Source organism: Lissotriton helveticus, chromosome 3_1 (assembly GCF_964261635.1).
Source record: "Lissotriton helveticus chromosome 3_1, aLisHel1.1, whole genome shotgun sequence".
Taxonomy (NCBI): domain Eukaryota; kingdom Metazoa; phylum Chordata; class Amphibia; order Caudata; family Salamandridae; genus Lissotriton; species Lissotriton helveticus.
Window position 1 is genome coordinate 477779988 of NC_136061.1, and position 17316 is coordinate 477797303.

Sequence of the window (17316 nt, forward strand, 5' to 3'; positions counted from 1 at the left end):
GCAGTTTATGCCACTTAACATCTCCGTCAAAAACACTTGACTTGGAACCGGGTAAGACCTGGACACAACGACAGTTTACAAACTGTAACTCCTCCAATCTGGTATACTTGATAACCTGCAGATGTGGCCTAAGATATATCGGCATGACAACCAGAAAAGTACGCACAAGAATGACAGAACATAGAAGCACCATAAGATGTGGAAAAAACATAAGTAAGCTCACAGACCACTTCCTGACCCACAATCACACACCCAATGACTTTACGTGGACTGTCATTGAGAAATTTGACAACCTCAGAGATGAGAAACTCCTCTTGCAAAAAGAACAACGCTGGATATACCGGCTTTCCACACACATCCAGGGCCTCAACGATGCCATTCCATGGAATAGTCTAGCCGTGTAAACACCCTTGCAGCATATTGTATTACAGCCTAGCTGTGTAGATCTCCCCCATATCGTTCTGATAGCTGTGCCACAGTACCCCTGCATGAGCTCCCCCTTCGCTGTCCTCTCCCTTCGTGCCCTCCCAGTGTATAATAATGCACTCACTCGCCTTGTGTGAAATACACACACACTCTGACCCTCGTGCATGAGTCTTGACCAACAAGGTGGCCAACACCACCGGTAGCGTGTCACTCGCAATACTAATCACGTGAAATACTTCGTTTAGAAACAAGTATGCACTATCAGTAATCTAACGACCAGTACGCATGCGCGTATATTCCAGCGCATGCGCCCAGTGCATAACACTGCCGCACAGTACTGCGCATGCGCCTAAACGCGCACTACTTTCCCGCACATGCGCTAACAGAGCTACCATGAGACGGCGTTTAGCGCGCATCCCTCCCTCTCTTTCTAACCCAAACAGGTGAATCGCATTTAAAAACAGTATAAATACGAAGCTAGGCGGCCCACTCACCTCATATCGGGCGCCGCAGAAGGACGAATAGGTCCAAGGAGGAACCAGACCGAACTACTCGTGAGTAAACAAGACCACTTGTCCTGCAAAATGGGGTAAGCAAGAACTCTTTCTCCTTACAGGTTAGATAGCCTTGTGAACCTCGTTTATTTCCACAGGGTCTCTTTCTCTGCCAGGCGACCCATGAGGCTTTTTACCAAGAAATAACAGAGTGAGGACCTAGTATCAGTACTTTCCTGTACCTCACCTTGTGATTTCGTTTTTTAGCCCACCACCACTCACTAACGGTTTCGTTAAACCCTCACTAGTCTCATGCAGATGCCATGAGCTCACCCTAGCCGGATATAGGTCGCACACCACCTTAAAAGCCGGCAACCAGTGGTTTAAAGATTTGCCACCCTAATATGACTCTTTCCTGTACGTCTTGTCTATGTCCTATGTGTTCTGTGTAGAAAAGCTTGAGGGAATCCCCCTCTAACAGTTACAGCGCCTTAGCGAGCGCTACACATAGCCAAAATTGACACAAACACTTAATTTAAGTTTATTATAATTTAATCTGCACTTTATCACGTATCTCTTTGGTCCTGAGGAAAGCCAGCTTAGAATACAAAAGGCACTGGCTGAAACATGTAGACCACACTGGACACTGGAGGTCATCATAACACTCCTTACTGTCCTTTTGCCTTTTTTAATCTGCTAACAGAGGCCCAGTTCATTAAAACTTGTTAACCCTCGGGTGCTGGGACCTCTTGTATAGCTTTTTAATTTTCACACGTCTCACCCCTTCACTGCACACGCAGCAATATACCAGCTCCGCAGTCACCTGGCGTTGCAGCACACCCGGGGCACATTCGGTGCCACTGCGGTGGGCCCGATGATGAAGCATGCCACCGACTAGGTCGGTGGGTGAGGGCTTTCATAAGGAAAACATTGCTTTTTTCCTTTTTATTGTCTGACGTACCTGAGTCACTTTAACCCCTCCCCCCTAAAATTAGCTAGTCCACATAAATAAGTTAATCATGAGAGGCAAATGTCACTACACATTCGTTCCTTGTTTTTTTGCCACATTCTTCTCCCTCTGCTGTGGTTTTAGTCAATGGTTTTTGGCTTCTTGCAGTCGAAACGTCTACTTAATTTTAAATTTGATATGAGTCTGGCTTTCGTCTCCTCTCTGGTGTCAGATGGAGTTTTGTGCCTTGCTGATCATTTCACTGTTTATTTTGATCTTCAGTCTAGAGCTACTAGATTGCCAAGGAAGTTATTAATCCTTTGTGGATGTTTCCTCCTCGTTGGTACCAGTTAAGGTGACAATTGACACCTTTAACATAGACTGTCTTTTGTAGAGTGGCATCATGCATACAGGAGAATTAGTCCTTTTTTTCAGGCAGTCAAGCAGGGAGCAAAATAGACGTTCTCAGCGTCAAGTTCTTGAACTCTGGTAAGATGGACTACTGTGCAGTTGTAACTCACACTCCTCATTACAGCAGCTTCAACATAAGCACTTATTTTGCTGTACGTTTTAAGGGTTATTGGATGAACATCACATTTCAGGCCTTGGTCCCAGCCACGTGGACAAGCACCTGGTTTGTCACATAATGATTGGATGAGATCCAGCACATTAGGATTTCAAGACTCAAGCACCCGAAGTTCCTCAGTTTATATTGCAGCTGCAGAGGCAACAGGGGTGTTCCCTTGTCCCTTCCCTGTTCCTTATGACAGAAGTTATGCCCTTGGCTGGGAGTGACATTATGGGATCGAGCCGCTACAGACATCTGCTCCTCCTCTCTTGTAAGGCCAGGCAGTCTTTGTACAAATATCAACCTGGTTGCTGAGGCATACAACAATCCGCATGATTGAGCATGGTATCACAGTTTGACAAATGTCGCCCACCTCCTTGGTTGATGAGCAGCAAATAACTTCTCTTTGTTCGTTTTGTGATTGGCAGGATGACAGAAGGCCCGTTCTGATCTGTTGATCCATGTCCTGTTCTCTTCACTAGACTATTTTCAGGCAATTGTTTCTCACCTGATATCATCCTGCCTTGGTGCTGCTCTGTGTTGAAATCTGTTTGTCCTTTAATTAGATGCTGTCCTTCCTGCTGTTGGGAGTGTGGGTTTGATTCCCCTATAACTACCTTGGTAAACAGAGCTCCTCAGTGCCTTTGCCTCCTGCATTTCTTTCTGTGAATGCTTACAATTCATCGTGAGAGTGTGAACATGCACTTGCTAGCTTCGCAATGGTTACAGTGTCCTCGACTTTCCCTCTTATAGTGGTGTCCCAAATCCTTCGAGGCTAGCTGTTCCTGTCTCACATTCATCTAAATTTAATAGATCCGCCTCAATCAGTGCATTTTGTTTTTATCTGATGGCACACAGACTGGAAAGTTAGGCCTGCAAGCAAAGCTTGTTCCAGAAAGGCACCAATTTGGATTTGGCGCTCTTGTCATCCAGCAATCCCAGTAGCATATGAACATCATTGACAGCACTTTTCGAGAGGGTGTATAATTATGGGGTGCACTTCCATCGCTATAATCCATTTTGATGCTGGAATTCAGGTTAAGATCCTCAAGAGTTTGTCTTCCTTCAGAAGTAAGGTACAATTATAAGCAATGCATGGGCCTATGGGATCTGAATCTGGTCTTGATGGTCTGTCTCTCGTCTTGATGGTCTGGCATTTGAATCCTTAAGAATATTCCAAGTGGCGCCTAGTAATCTTCCACCATTCCTTCTTAGAACCCACTGTTAGTCTTCAGGGACCTCGAAGTGGCACTGTTTGAGTGATTACTGGAGGTGTGGGTGTCACTTGCCCTATTGTCAGCCAAAGTCTGTACAGTTAGAATCAACACTAGTGTGATGTTTGGGACAAATGGGATCCCTGGTGATCAGAGATCCCTTCATCAATGTTTTGTTCCCGCAGGGAGGTCCGACAGGAAGGGCTTGGTTCTATTCAAAGGTTTGGTCTCAGTTCCGCTGTCAATAGAATATAGTGCTGCAGATGTTTTGTCCGGATACTTAATTGCTGGTTGAGGTTACATTGTGGTTTATCTTGACATGACCCACTCTTTTTGCCAGTCACTTCCCCCATGCATACCGTTGGTTCAGTGAGGAACGGTAAACGCTGTCTACCTCCATTTACCTTGAACTACTGGGTCATTTTAACAGCTTAAACAACTGAAGGGAGCGTATAGCCAAAGCACAATTAACCACACTTGTCCACCAGCATACGAGATGCCTCTGGCAGAAATAGGCAAGAATCCTCAGTTGCTTTCCAAGTATATTATTTATCTTCACTACATGGTTGATGCTGAAAAAGTGCAGACTCTGACATCTCCTGAGATAACATAGAACACATACTCAGTGGGCCATTTAATCATTTGTACCTATTGAACAGATGCAACAATGGTGGTGTACACGTTGTAGGTCTCTACTGTGGCTGTTAGTGGTAGGATTCTTAGTGTATTCTGGGTAGGATTCTTAGCTGTTAATGTAGATTCTTCAGTGATGAAGATTTGCTGAGTGCCCACATATTTAGTGATAAGCTTCAATTTAGTGCTCATCTTCCTCATCAGTCCAGCATCCATCGCTCTCCGTGGGTATTAAACTAAATCATCAAGGCTTGGTACTCAGGGGCCAGTATGATTGACCAAGATAATTAATGAGCAAAACTACCAAAAACTTTTCTTTGCATCTAAAATTACAAAATAAAGCATTTTTAGATTATGGTGGAAATATTTTTTGCCTAAGAGAAGGGATACTGACCGTCACACATATTTGAACTGTGATGCGTAAGACCTGAATTCGGAATAATGAAAAATACCAATTTGTAATCAAGCAAATATGACCTTAAACAACTCCATCCAAATAAGATTTCTCTGCATAATCCTTTAGTGTTTGTAAATTACCAAACAATGAGAAAGTCAATACAAAAGTGTATGTCTGAGCTTAAAATATGTCTATTTGAATTTTCTTTCTGAATGGGACTCTGTGTTATGCTTCACACTTTAACCCATTCTGTTATCATATTTAGAACTATTTTTTATTTTTTACAGATAAATCCTGGATGCACACTCCTGAGGCGCTGTCGAAGCACCATATACCCTACAATGCAAAAGTAAGTTCTACGTAAATATTTTCCCACTATTGTTTCCTGAAACAGTTTGTAATGATTATTGGTTCTCTGAAATGTGTAAGCAAAAGCATCCAAAGAAAAATGTATATCTAGTGGAAAAATATTATTTAATCAGGATGTCAATATTTAGTGGTTTAGTTTTCCCTTGTGGATGCATAATATAGGTATGTAAATTGACGATTTATGAAGAGCATATACCTTGACGTTTATTCCACATGGCTTGAGAATTGCCTTCCATACACATGAAATAAATGATACACTAAACTGCACACACTTTTCTTTTTATATTTGAGCTTCCCCTGCCTCTACAGTGCTTTTTTGCCATGTCTATTTAAGGTGTTGTTAGAATTGGGGGTCTCTGGTTGGCACAGGTATGCACTTGTGACAAACAGGGACCCTCTCCTCTAGTCAGGGTAAGGGACTCACTCCTCAGAATAACCCCTGCTCACCCTTTAGGTTGCGTGGCATGAGCAGATAAGGCTAACCCTCAGGGCGCTAAGTCAGTTAAGCATTTATGATCACATACATTAAAATCACAGACCCACCACAAATGGACACTAGGCATAAGGTTTGTATCAAAAATACGTAGACTTTATGTAAAAATACGATACGATGCAAGAGTTATCACAAGACCAATATAACTTTAGGGAAAATGAAGCCACAGTACTTTCGTATGAAAAAGGGTTCTTTAAAGTTCTTAATATTGCTTAATTTACAAGGCCCACGGCATTAAAGACACTGTCCCAAGCTACTTGAGGCGGATCCTGATCTCTGGGCACAGTTTGTGAAGAGGGTGCACTGCGTAGCGCGCTGGCGTACTCTGTGCGGGTAGAACAGGGAGGCCCTACTGATGCTCACGTGCCTCGCGGTGCGTGGCGTACGGCGCGGCAGGCTTTCACTGCAGGGTACGAGTCGTAGGATGGCCGTGCGACTCGTTCATGTATAAAGATAGTGTGGGGAAAACAAACGTTGCGGACCCCGAGTCCGATGCGAACTCCAACCGGAGTTTACAGGGCACAGTACCTTGTCGTTGATGCTTTAGGCGCGGCGCTCAGACCCACACGGCGTTCTTCGTGATGGACACGTCGTACTCCTCGAATACGCGTCGGTGGGCGCCGCGTACCTTCGGGTCTTTAGGGGCTTGATGTTTCCGGGCAGGCGGGCGCGGCACGGGGCCTCCAGTACAGACCGTACTGGAGGCTCTGCAGGGTGTTGCACGGCTTGTCAGATGCGGGAGGGCAAATGCGGGGCGGCTGGGTACGTTTCAACGTACGGGCCGTCCAAGGCTAGGGATCGCGCTCAGATCCAATTCTGGCAGGAGGGGTGAGGGGGCACACCACGAGCTCCAGCAACAGGCGAGGTGACAGGGGAGCAGGCGGCCTGACCCAGCGTGGAGAGAGCGGCTCGAATACGAGTGGGGCTCTCAGCAGGCAAGGTAGGCCACGCTCCTGAGTGTCATGGCCCTAGGAGGGGGCGAGGGCACCAAAGTTCACAGCTCCGGTGGAAAGGAAGCACACAGCTTGGCCGAAGACGGGCGAAGGCCCAATGAGCCCAATGGTCCTGGGGCTCAGGTCAGGGGGCTAGCTTAAGATCAAGCCCTTGGAGATTGTTTCAGGCACAAAGGTAACAAAGTCCTTTCTTGTCTTTTCTTTTCCTTTCTCAGCAAGGCGCCAACTGCAGGCCAGTTTTCCAGGTCAGGGACAGTCTCTCCTCCTTCAGCTTCTTCTTGGTCCTTCTAGTCGGGCAGAGGTTCTTTGTGGTCAAAACAGGATCTGATTTGTTAGGAGCAGAGCTTCTCTGTTTATACACAGTTTCTTTTGTCTTTTCAGGCCAGGGGGCCTTTGCATAGTCCAATTCAGCTCTGGAGGACTTTGTTTTGCAGACTCTGGCTTCTTCTTTCAGAGAGCAGGGCAGGGACATCAGACACTCTCCAGGGGATGGAGCCAGCATTGTGGTGGCAGAGCACAGCCCTATTCAGAGTCAAGGGGCACTCCTCCCACCTATCCTGGGGGCAATCCCTCTATTTACCACCTGGCAGCCCAGACTGTCCCCTGGAATTCCCCAGCCCTGTCACTCACAGAAACCAGACAGCAGATACACATCCTAGCAGAGGCGGGCTGAAATGGTCAGGCAAGCAAATGCTAACTTTCTTAAAGTAGCGTTTGCAAACACAGGATATTAAAATAAACTTTACTAAAAGAAGTATTTTATTATTCTGAGTTCAGGCATACTAAACTTGACTTTCTACCATGTTCCCTGAGCCTACTGGGATTATAGAGTGTAATAATTCCAGCAGCCCAGTCTGGACTATGGGAACAGGTAGCCTTGCAATAGTGAAAAACGAAAATGGCTGTAATTCACTATTAGGACATGCCACATACATCAGGGCTTGTCCTACCTTATGCTTACAATGCACCCTGTCCTTGGGCCTACCTTAGGGGTGACTCACATGAAGTAAAGGGAAGGTTTAGGGGCTGGCAAGTGGGTGCACTTGCCGCCCAGCCAGCATGACAGTACCAGACTGCACGCAGGTTCTGCAATGGCAGACCTTAGACACCTTTTACTGGGCCGCTTCTGTGGGTGGCACAACCAGTGCTGCAGGCCCACCAGCAGCATTTGTATTCACAAGCCCTGGCACTCCTGGTGCACTTTACTGGGGACTGACAGTAAACCAAATAAGCCAATCATGGAAATCAACTATAGGTACACTTTTCATAGGGAGCACTTGCACTGTGGCACTGATTGGCAGTGGCACAGTACCCTGAGCAGCTAACACCAGCAAAACATCTGAGGCACATCAGCAAAAAGTAGAAGGGAGACTCACGCCAAGGTGCCAGGTCTAATAGGTATAAATGCTCTATTTGGTAGACTATTATATGTTAAGGTTTTAGAACGTCAGGTATTCTGACGACATCAGGACCCTGCTGGACAATAGCGAAACCACGGCCCTCATCCTCCTGGACCTCTCGTCCGCCTTCAACACCGTCTGCCACCATACCCTACGCACACGCCTCCATGACACAGGGATCACCTCCTTCCTCACCGGCAGAACACAGAGAGTTCGCCTTCCCCCTTTCAGATCGAAGCCACCACGATCATCTGCGGCGTACCCCAAGGATCATCCCTCAGTCTGACCCTTTTCAACATCTACATGGCACCACTCGCCAACATCGTCCGAGCTCACCACCTCAACATCATCTAGTACACTGACGACACCCAGCTGATCCTCTCCCTCACCAAGTACCCGGCCACCGCCAAATCCAACCTCCATGAGGGAATGAATGCCGTCGCAGAGTGGATGAAGATCAGTCATCTGAAACTGAAGTCTGACAAGATGGAGGTCCTCATCCTCGGCTCCACCCCCTCCACGTGAGACGATTCCTGGTGGCCGGCCATGTTGGGAGCTGCCCTGACACCCTCCAACCACGCACGCAACCTGGGTTTCATCCTGGACTCAACGCTCTCCATGACCCAGCAAGTCAATGCTGTCTCCTCTTCCTGCTTCAACACCCTCTTCAAGCTCCGCAAGATCTACCGATGGATCCCCACCAAAGCCAGAAGGACGGTCACCCAAGCCCTTGTCAGCAGCAGGCTGGACTACGGCAACGTCCTCTACGCGGGAACCACGGCCAAACTCCAGAAAAGACTCCAATGCATACAAAACGCCTCCACACGCCTCGTCCTTGGCATCCCTCACACAGCCACATCACCGCCCACCTGAGAGACCTGCACTGACTCCCGGTCAACAAGAGGATCACCTTCTAGCTCCTCACCCATGCCCACAAAGCACTCCACAACGCGGGACCAGCATGCCTCAATGAATGACTCACCTTCTACATCCGAACCGCCAGTTTCGCTCTGCTGACCTCGCCCTTGCCACCATCCCACGCATCCGCCGAACAACCACCGGTGGCAGATCATTCTCCCACCTCACCGCCAAGACATGGAACACCCTCCCTATCCACCTGCGACAGACCCAGGACCTGCTGACCTTCAGGAGACTTCTTAAGACCTGGCTGTTCGATCAGTAGCTGCTTCTCCCCTTCCCCCACTCTAGCGCCTTGAGACCCTCACGGGTGAGTAGCATGCTCTATAAATGTTCTGATTGATTTATTGATTCTGTTACCAACTAAAACATACTGGGTTGGTCAAAGACAAGTGTCAAGAGGCACATTTTCAGACTCTTCCTAAACTTCCAGAGTTCTCTGATTACACTTGGTCCCGCAGGTGAAGTTTTGCAACAGCTGTAGATCCTCAAATGGTCAAAATGGGGCCACCCATCCTCTTTTGTCTTGGAACAACCAGGTGATTTAAAGAAGTTGCTAGGGATGCCTGCTTCGGTTTGTGCAGGCCAGAGACTGAATAGATTATAGTGCTTTGTGTCAAACTGCAGGGCTGGACTGGCTCTTTATCTCATTTGACATTTCCCGGTGGGCTGCAGACTTTGAAAGCCGAATTTGTTTATAATATCCCATGGCCGCTGCTGGTGCCTCTGTAACTTTAGTGCACCAGGCAGAGTGAGAGACCTAGTCAAAGAGAGACAGGGGAGGGAAGAAGAGTAGAAAAGGAGAGATTGGACAGATAGGGAGAAGGAGAGAGCCAAAAATGAATGTAAAGTGAGAGAGTAGGGAGGAAGTGAGAGGGGCTGGTTTGATCTTTTTTTTTACCAGAGTTGCTTTTGGCTCCCAGTCCAGCCCTATCAAACAGCCATGTGAAAGGAGACACTGTAGAACTCGCTGGAACCCAGTGGTGCCAGTCAGTGGCGGCTCCTTCATTAGGGCATGGGGTATCGCCCTACCGCTTTCTCGCAGTGCGAGAAGGCAGAAACATAAAATGGTAACAACTGCTATTTTATGTTTCTGCCTTCTCGCACTGCGGGAAAGCAGAAGTGCCTGGGTGGGCGGTCCTGCTCAAGGGCAGGAGGGGAGTGGCTTACCCACTCTTGTGGGTACTAACTGTTTGGTCGGCCCCTGGAGCCGACCAAAAAGTCAGTACCCACAACAGTGGGTAAGCCACTCCCCCTGCCCTCAAGCATGACTGCCCTCTCTCCCTTTTTAGGTCTCGGCTAGTAACGCGCTGAAAACGCGTTCTCGCCAGAGAACTATAGTCGGCGTCTCAGCAGTCTGAGAACGCTGAAGTGAGACAAGACCTGGCCGCGCGCAGCGTTTCCCCATAGGATAACGTTGTGCGCGCGGCCAGGTCTTGTCTCCACAGCATGCATGGCAGGCCGGATCGCGACGCGCGCCTCTCTGGAATGCAGGGGGAGTCTGCAGAGAGGCGCGCGGCGCGTGAGCTTGTTTTTTCACTCCAGCGCGCATTCCTTTCTCAGACCCGGTCACTGTTCCATCCTGCTGGAGCCCCCACGCCTATCCGGGGAGTAGATGCAGACGAGGGGCTGGCGAGAGCTTCTCCCCCCCCCCCTAGGCTTCAGGGATAAGAGAGAGGAAGGTTGCTGCTGTGCCCCACTACCAAAAGGCTGGAAGGATGCCCTCTTCTCAGGGACCCTTTATCCGTCGGAAAGTATCATGTCTTTCCTACGCCACTGCAGAGAGCGTTCATTTTCAGGAGAGTAAAGCAAATCAACGAATGTAATAGTGTGCACGCCGGATGTGTGGAAGACTAGTTATTTTTCCTGCTGCTTCTGCTTAATTTGGTCCTCTGTTGTCCTGTTCTTGTTTTTGCCCCATTCTGCTGCCTTTTGTTTCCCCCTCTTGCCTTCTGTACCCCAGTAATCTCCCGCCTCTGCTCCCCTGCGAAGATTGAAATACTGCACCAGTACTGGGAGATGTACGACTTTAGCAACCGGCTGAAGACTTTCACCACTCGCTGGCGGTTTTTTTTTCGCGCAGCTTGTTTATTTGTTGTTACACAAACTATCACTGCGCGATTACGGCGGGAAGTTATCGGTTGTGTTATTTGGAGACTGGAGTGAGTTTGTGTTTTGCTTCTTTGGATGCACCATAAATAAAGGTAACAAAAAAAATTATTTTTCGTTTACTTTCGATTCGATGATCTTGGCCTGCAAACCCTCAAATTAAGAGTGCACGGAACTCAACGGAGCTTTCACCTAGAAACTGTGCAGTAAAATAAAATGAGAGCATGGTCAGAGAGTGGATGTAACTGCGTCACTCCAGGTACACCTTGCAGAAACAATGTGAATGTTTGTGGGGGAGGGGCGGGTCTGTAGTGAGCTCTGAGCCACAGGTCCTCTCCAACCCAATGATCAGTGCAGGGCTGTGACCAGCTGCAGATGGAACCAGTGCGTGTCTCAGGGTCCCTCTCATCTCACGCAGCGCTCCACTCAATGGGGCCCCAGCCCGGTTTTTCTTGCAACCAGTGTATCACTAACTCCTAGCCCAGGGTAGCACAGTGCAGCCTGAAAATCCAAATCACATGAGCACCGCAATGAACCTTCTGTCAACTGAAATACCACAAACAAATCTACCACATATGCACAAAAACAAAGGATGTGCCACCTTTGTTTTTACTTGTGCGCTTCTCATAATTCTCAAAAATGCATACGTCATCAAAGCTTTGAGGTGTTGCAAAGTTCCATGTGAGTTGACCATCCGCGTAAAATAAGAACTGACATGAGTTTTCGGTATATCAGTTTAATTTGTGCTGAGCACTCGGACACATACTGGTCGCGAGTTACCGGCGTAAAGGAAAACATGGTAGGCGCTTGCATACAAAACACTCATGAGTTACCAGTACCAATCAGAGAGAAACAAGCATTTACAATGCAACGGTTTCGCCTTCGACAAAGTTAGAGCTATTGGCATTGCAAATGACAAATTGTTTATTTATGTGTTGGTTTTGAAAACAGATAAATAAATGGCATTGTCATTTACAATGTCAATAGCTTAATCTTTTGCAAATGCGAGACCTAACAAAAACAAGCAGACCTATTGCATTGCAAATGCTTGTTTAATATGCAAGTCGCTGAATTGATATGATTATTGTGAATTATGGAAAACAACTGACCGGTGTGATAGAACTCCCGTGAATTTTAGGTACTGGGTACGGTGCTGTACGTGCGCAATGATGAATGTTAGAAGAAATGCCGTAATCTCACGGACAGTCTGTATCTGAGTCAGGGAGCCATTACTAGAAAAATAAAAACATTCCCAGAGTGTACGTTGTATACGTCACCCACGTGCAATAACGCGCACATAGATGCAAACATGTAATCATACAAATGCACGCTGACACACACATTCACACACAATACACACATGCGCATAAACACACATATAAACAGTCATTCGCGCACCCATGATTTGTGTATGCACAGATACACATACAATGATGTACAGACACAAAGCAAATGTCACTTTACATACACACAAAAATACACTCAAGCAAATATGCACACACAGCCACATATACATACACAGATTATACACACACACATGGAAGCACGCATGTATAAAGGACAAGATACACACTTAACAGTCATTGTGAAATAACTTAGTACATGTTGTGTTATCCGCAATACATTTCTGACAATGGTAAACCCGGAAAAAAACTCAGCCGCTTGTGTATACCGAAACTGTGACGTCAGGTAAAACAAACATAGGTTTGGTTCAGCCCCTTTGTTTCCCTTCAGCCTGATATTAAACTTAGAAAAGCAGGAAAGTCGACCAAAACTAAGGCCTAAACTGTGGTAACTTCAGCAAGTAATAACAGTTTTCTTTTAAAAATAACAATCAACAGCGCGGTGGGAGTTGGAGGGTTCTACAAGAAACATACAAGCTGTAGCCGGGGACACGACGTGCTGCCAGACACTGCAATTCTAACAAAACATAAAGTTTAGGCTAATTGTTTTACTTTCGTGCTGTTTTAGAAATTATGTAGCCTGTGAAATAGGAATCTGTAAACCATTTGTGCTGGCCCATGGTTCAGGTGTTTTAGAACCCGGGCGCCTGGCCTAAGACCACTGGCTCCAAACATGAACAAGAGCAGAGTGGCCTGAAACGAGGACCGGTGGTAGGTTGATAAAAGGGCCATAGGATCGGCCAGAGGTCGCACATCAAACAACCCGGACCGGACAGAGGCCACGAACCGAGCAACCCGGACAGAGGTTCTGAAACTAAGAACCAGGACCGGACAGAGGTCGCAAACCAGGTGCGTATACAGGTGAGACCCCAATCGCAGAACGGAAATCGGAGATTGCAACAGTCCATGTACACTGTGGAGGGAGCTGCATAGTCTGCGCACCGCGATGGTGGATCATCGAAGGCCACTCACGGGCAGACACCGAGCTCTTATCCCACAGGTCTCGCGCACAGACTCCAGAGCAGAAGCAGGGTTACATGCACTCTCAATGTGCAGGAAAGCATTGTTGGAAATTAACATTGTCCACTCACCGTCTAAAACAAGCAGTCGCCATTGCGCAAATGCAGCCGCTTGTTTAACTTTAAGTTAAAGCGAGATGCAAAAATAAACACGCAGCTACCATTAAAAACAAGTCAGGTCCCGGGCCGGCCAGCCAATCAGAGCGCGGCCCGGGGAATGACGTCACGGGGGTGTCCCGGGCCGGCAGCCAATGACAGCGCGGCCCAGGACAAAGGGGCGGGACTTAAAAAAAGACAGAGAAACGCCCCGAATCGCGTTTTCACGGGAAAGCGTGATTGACAGCCTCTGTCTCCCAATGGCTAGCCTCCATTTATGGAGCTAGCCAATGGGAGACAGAGGCGGGACCAAAGCCCCATATGTAGGATCATGAGATTTCGCCCTGGGCGGAGCAACTGCTACGCAGTTCCAACGCCAGGGCGAAACCTAAAAATGCACAAATATATCAGGAATATGGAAGTACTCCCCATTTCGCAATTAGAAAGCATCAGTTGGCCAGCTCTGAAGGGACGGGGAAGCCTCCACTGACGGACCGTGCACTGCAGAATGTCATTCATGATTGTACGCCTCGCCCACCACATGGACCCTCACTTTCAGGCACTGATGCCACATTGCCAACTCACGCTGAAGAACCAAGTGAACTGCCTGTGTCAGACACGGGAGAGGGGCGCTTCTGTGAAAGTAGCGCCTGCATCTGGAATTTCCTTCCCCAGAACATCTAAACCCCCGCCAATCTTATGCTCTTCATAACAGGTCAACCTTATCCTCCCCCTACCCCTCCACCCTCCAGATACAGGCGTCCATCATCATTTCTGCATAGTATGTAGCCTTCCAGTGATCAGTGCAATGCTGTGACATATGCACACAATAAGTGTAAGGACCATGTCCCGCCTCTCTGCACGGCTCCCAGGATACACTCAGAGGAAGCGAGACCCCGGCCAGGGACACGGAAAGCTCCGCAAGAGCTGTATGAACCTGACTGCTCTCCTCTCTCGTGCACCTACGTTGCCTGTCCCAGGAACACTCAAAGGAAATTCAATTATGCAAAGCCTGCAATCATGTTTGTTTTTTTGCACTTTTATATGAAGCGAACTTCAGCCCAAAGCATTGCGAGAACCAGACCAGTTACACGTTTTTAGGAAGGGGCTAGCACGTGATTAATCCAGAACCAATGGGCGTTGAGCCAAGACTGCAGGCCACCTCATCTTTCAAAGAGCGCAGAATGCAAGATTTCTCTTTGGCCACTCGGAGTTAAGATTTCATTTAGCTGTGCCACTAACTCCAGATTCACGGGACTTTGTGGATGAGAATGGCGCTGTGAAAGTGTAGATCACGTCCAGGCACAGGTGGAACCAGACAAGCAACCATGTTCAAGAAGTCCTGATCCCCAAATTTAGCGCTGGTGCTCACCACGGGCACCTGCACAAATTAAGCACTGTTTTACTATCTGCAGACCCACATAGAACTTAACTAACCATGTCTGTGATCATTGTCTGAGAACTGGTTCTGGCTTTCACAGTACCCAGCTCGGTTTCTCTAGTGGTTTTCAGTAACAAAGTAGCCCTCCCCCTTCGCTCCACTGACATACAAGCATTAGTGGGCTTCAACTTGAGGAAAAAAACAAGAACAATGTCGGGGAGGGAGTAGCCCAAAACAAGCCCTAGCCATAAACCATGGCAACAATATTTATACAGAAGCAAGGAAATGCAACGTTTTAACAACATATTATAACTAAAGCATATGCACGCCTGATAACCTTTGTGGAAAACGTATGGAGTAGAACTGACTGTTAATTCACCTGGTTAGGATACCCAAGTAAGCAACAGGTAAAGAGGTTAAAACGGAAATGATTGCCATGCACTCACACTCGTTTTGAAAGCCGATACCTACACCACATGCAAGAGAAAATTAGCCTAGCTGTAAAAGATCTGTATTGCTGTTCACACTTGCATATGTGTTTTTTTCTGTAAATATCGCATGAATTGCCCTCAATCAACGGCTGTCAATTTTCACAAAAAGACTAGAACCAAGTTGCCAACTTCCCAAATTATTTAATGTACATATCAAGCTACATTTGCTGTAGCTTTGTGTCTCTAGTTTCCTCTTGTAACGTATCGTTTGCTACCTCTTGTATTTTATTTGCTCGATACATGCACAATTGTCACTATTGCCTTATATAACGTAACGTTTGCTTTTGTAACATGCTCACTTGTAATTTTTCCTCATGTTTTACTACTTACTGTTTCTATTGTGAAGCCCTCTGACACCTTCGGGTAAAGTCCGCGCTATATAAAAACGCATAAAATAAATTAAAAGTTATGGGGTGGACGTAGGACAGAAGGGTCAAAATTGTGTGAGGTCACTTCAGCTGGGTGAAACAAAGTTCATGTTCCCTGTTGTCTGTCCTGAGTCTAGGAGTGACTGTGACAATGGGGAACTGGCACACATTCTTAGATATGTTGCAGTGGGTCTATAGGTGGCTTCATTGCCTCAGTTATACAATCTGCAGAATAAAGGGAGGATGGAGAGTCCTCAAAAGGGGGAGTATGGCGCCTGTCTGATAAACTTGCATGCACATATGATATGGCGAAAGTTGTGGGTGTTTCCTGTTATCTATGCTGTGTGTATGCAGTTGGGTCTTTTTTTTCTTCTTCTTTTTTTCCTCATTCATAAATAAGCGTTGCGGGTCGAGTGGTGGTGTAGGCGTTGCGAGTTGAGTGGTGATGTAGGAGTTGCGGGTCGAGTGGTGCTGTACGCGGTGCGGATTGAGTGGTGCTGTAGGCATTGTGGGTTGAGTGGTGATGTAGGCGTTGCGGATAGAGGGGTGTTGTAGGTGTTGCGGGTTGAGTGGTGCTTTATACGGTGGAGATTGAGTGGTGCTGTAGGCGTTGCGGGTTGAGTGGTGATGTAGGCGTTGCGGGTTTAGTGGTGCTGTACGCGGTGGGGATCGAGTGGTGCTGTACGCGGTGGGGATTGAGTGGTGATGTAGGCATTGGGGGTTGAGCGGTGCTGTAGGCGTTGGGAGTTGAGCGGTGCTGTACCCGGTGGGGATTGAGTGGTGATGTAGGCGTTTGGGGTTGAGTGGTGCTGTAGGCGGTGCACGTTTTCAGCAGGCACACTCCTCCAGCCGTCAGTGCACACTTTCACCAGGCACACACCACTATCCGTCATTGCACGCTTCAACAGACTTACACACCACCAGTTGTCAGTGCACGCTTTCACCGGGCACAAACACCACCAGCCGTCAGTGCACGCTTTCACCGGGCACAAACACCACCAGACGTCAGTGCACGCTTCCACCAGACACACACCACCAGACATTAGTGCACGCTTTCACCAGGCACACACACACCACCAGCCGTCAGTGCATGCTTTCATCAGGCACACACACCACCAGCCGTCAGTGCACGCTTCCACCAGGCACACACACCACCAGCCGTCAGTGCACGCTTTCACCAGGCACACACACCACCAGTAGGCAGTGCACACTTCCACCAGGAACACATACCACCAGCCATCAGTGTACAAGTTCTACAGGCACACACACCACCAGCCATCAGTGCACACATCATTTGTTATCTCATCCACAATTAACTATTGTAGCAATCGCAGTATGGCGCCCTTTACTTTTAAACATATTCATCTAAAGCGCAGCATGCCACCATTGCTACAAAAATAAATACAAATTTTTTTGGCCTACAATTTATAGACTTTTGTTGCAGTTGGTGTTGCAATATTTAGCAATGTGTATAAGTGGTAGACACTCTGCACACCTATTTTTTAAAAAAATATATTCGTTGCACGTAATTATTCAAATTATCTGTTTTATCTTATGGTGCTGCCGCCTCATCTGACAGGCTCACGTCAGTAGCAAAATATGAACACAAACATGCACTGTTTGGAAGCGAAGCAC

The 17316-nt window shown here is 47.4% G+C and overlaps 1 protein-coding gene across 5 annotated transcripts in view; it reads left to right on the plus strand.

Annotated features, from left to right (window-relative positions):
- Window positions 1-17316, plus strand: part of GULP1 (GULP PTB domain containing engulfment adaptor 1) — a 1926496-nt gene that overhangs the window by 1113706 nt on the left and 795474 nt on the right. For all 5 annotated transcript variants that reach the window (XM_078683687.1, XM_078683689.1, XM_078683690.1 and 2 more), the window contains one exon: window positions 4969-5030. In XM_078683687.1, coding sequence (XP_078539813.1) covers window positions 4969-5030 — 62 coding nt within the window. The remainder of the gene's footprint in view (window positions 1-4968; window positions 5031-17316) is intronic.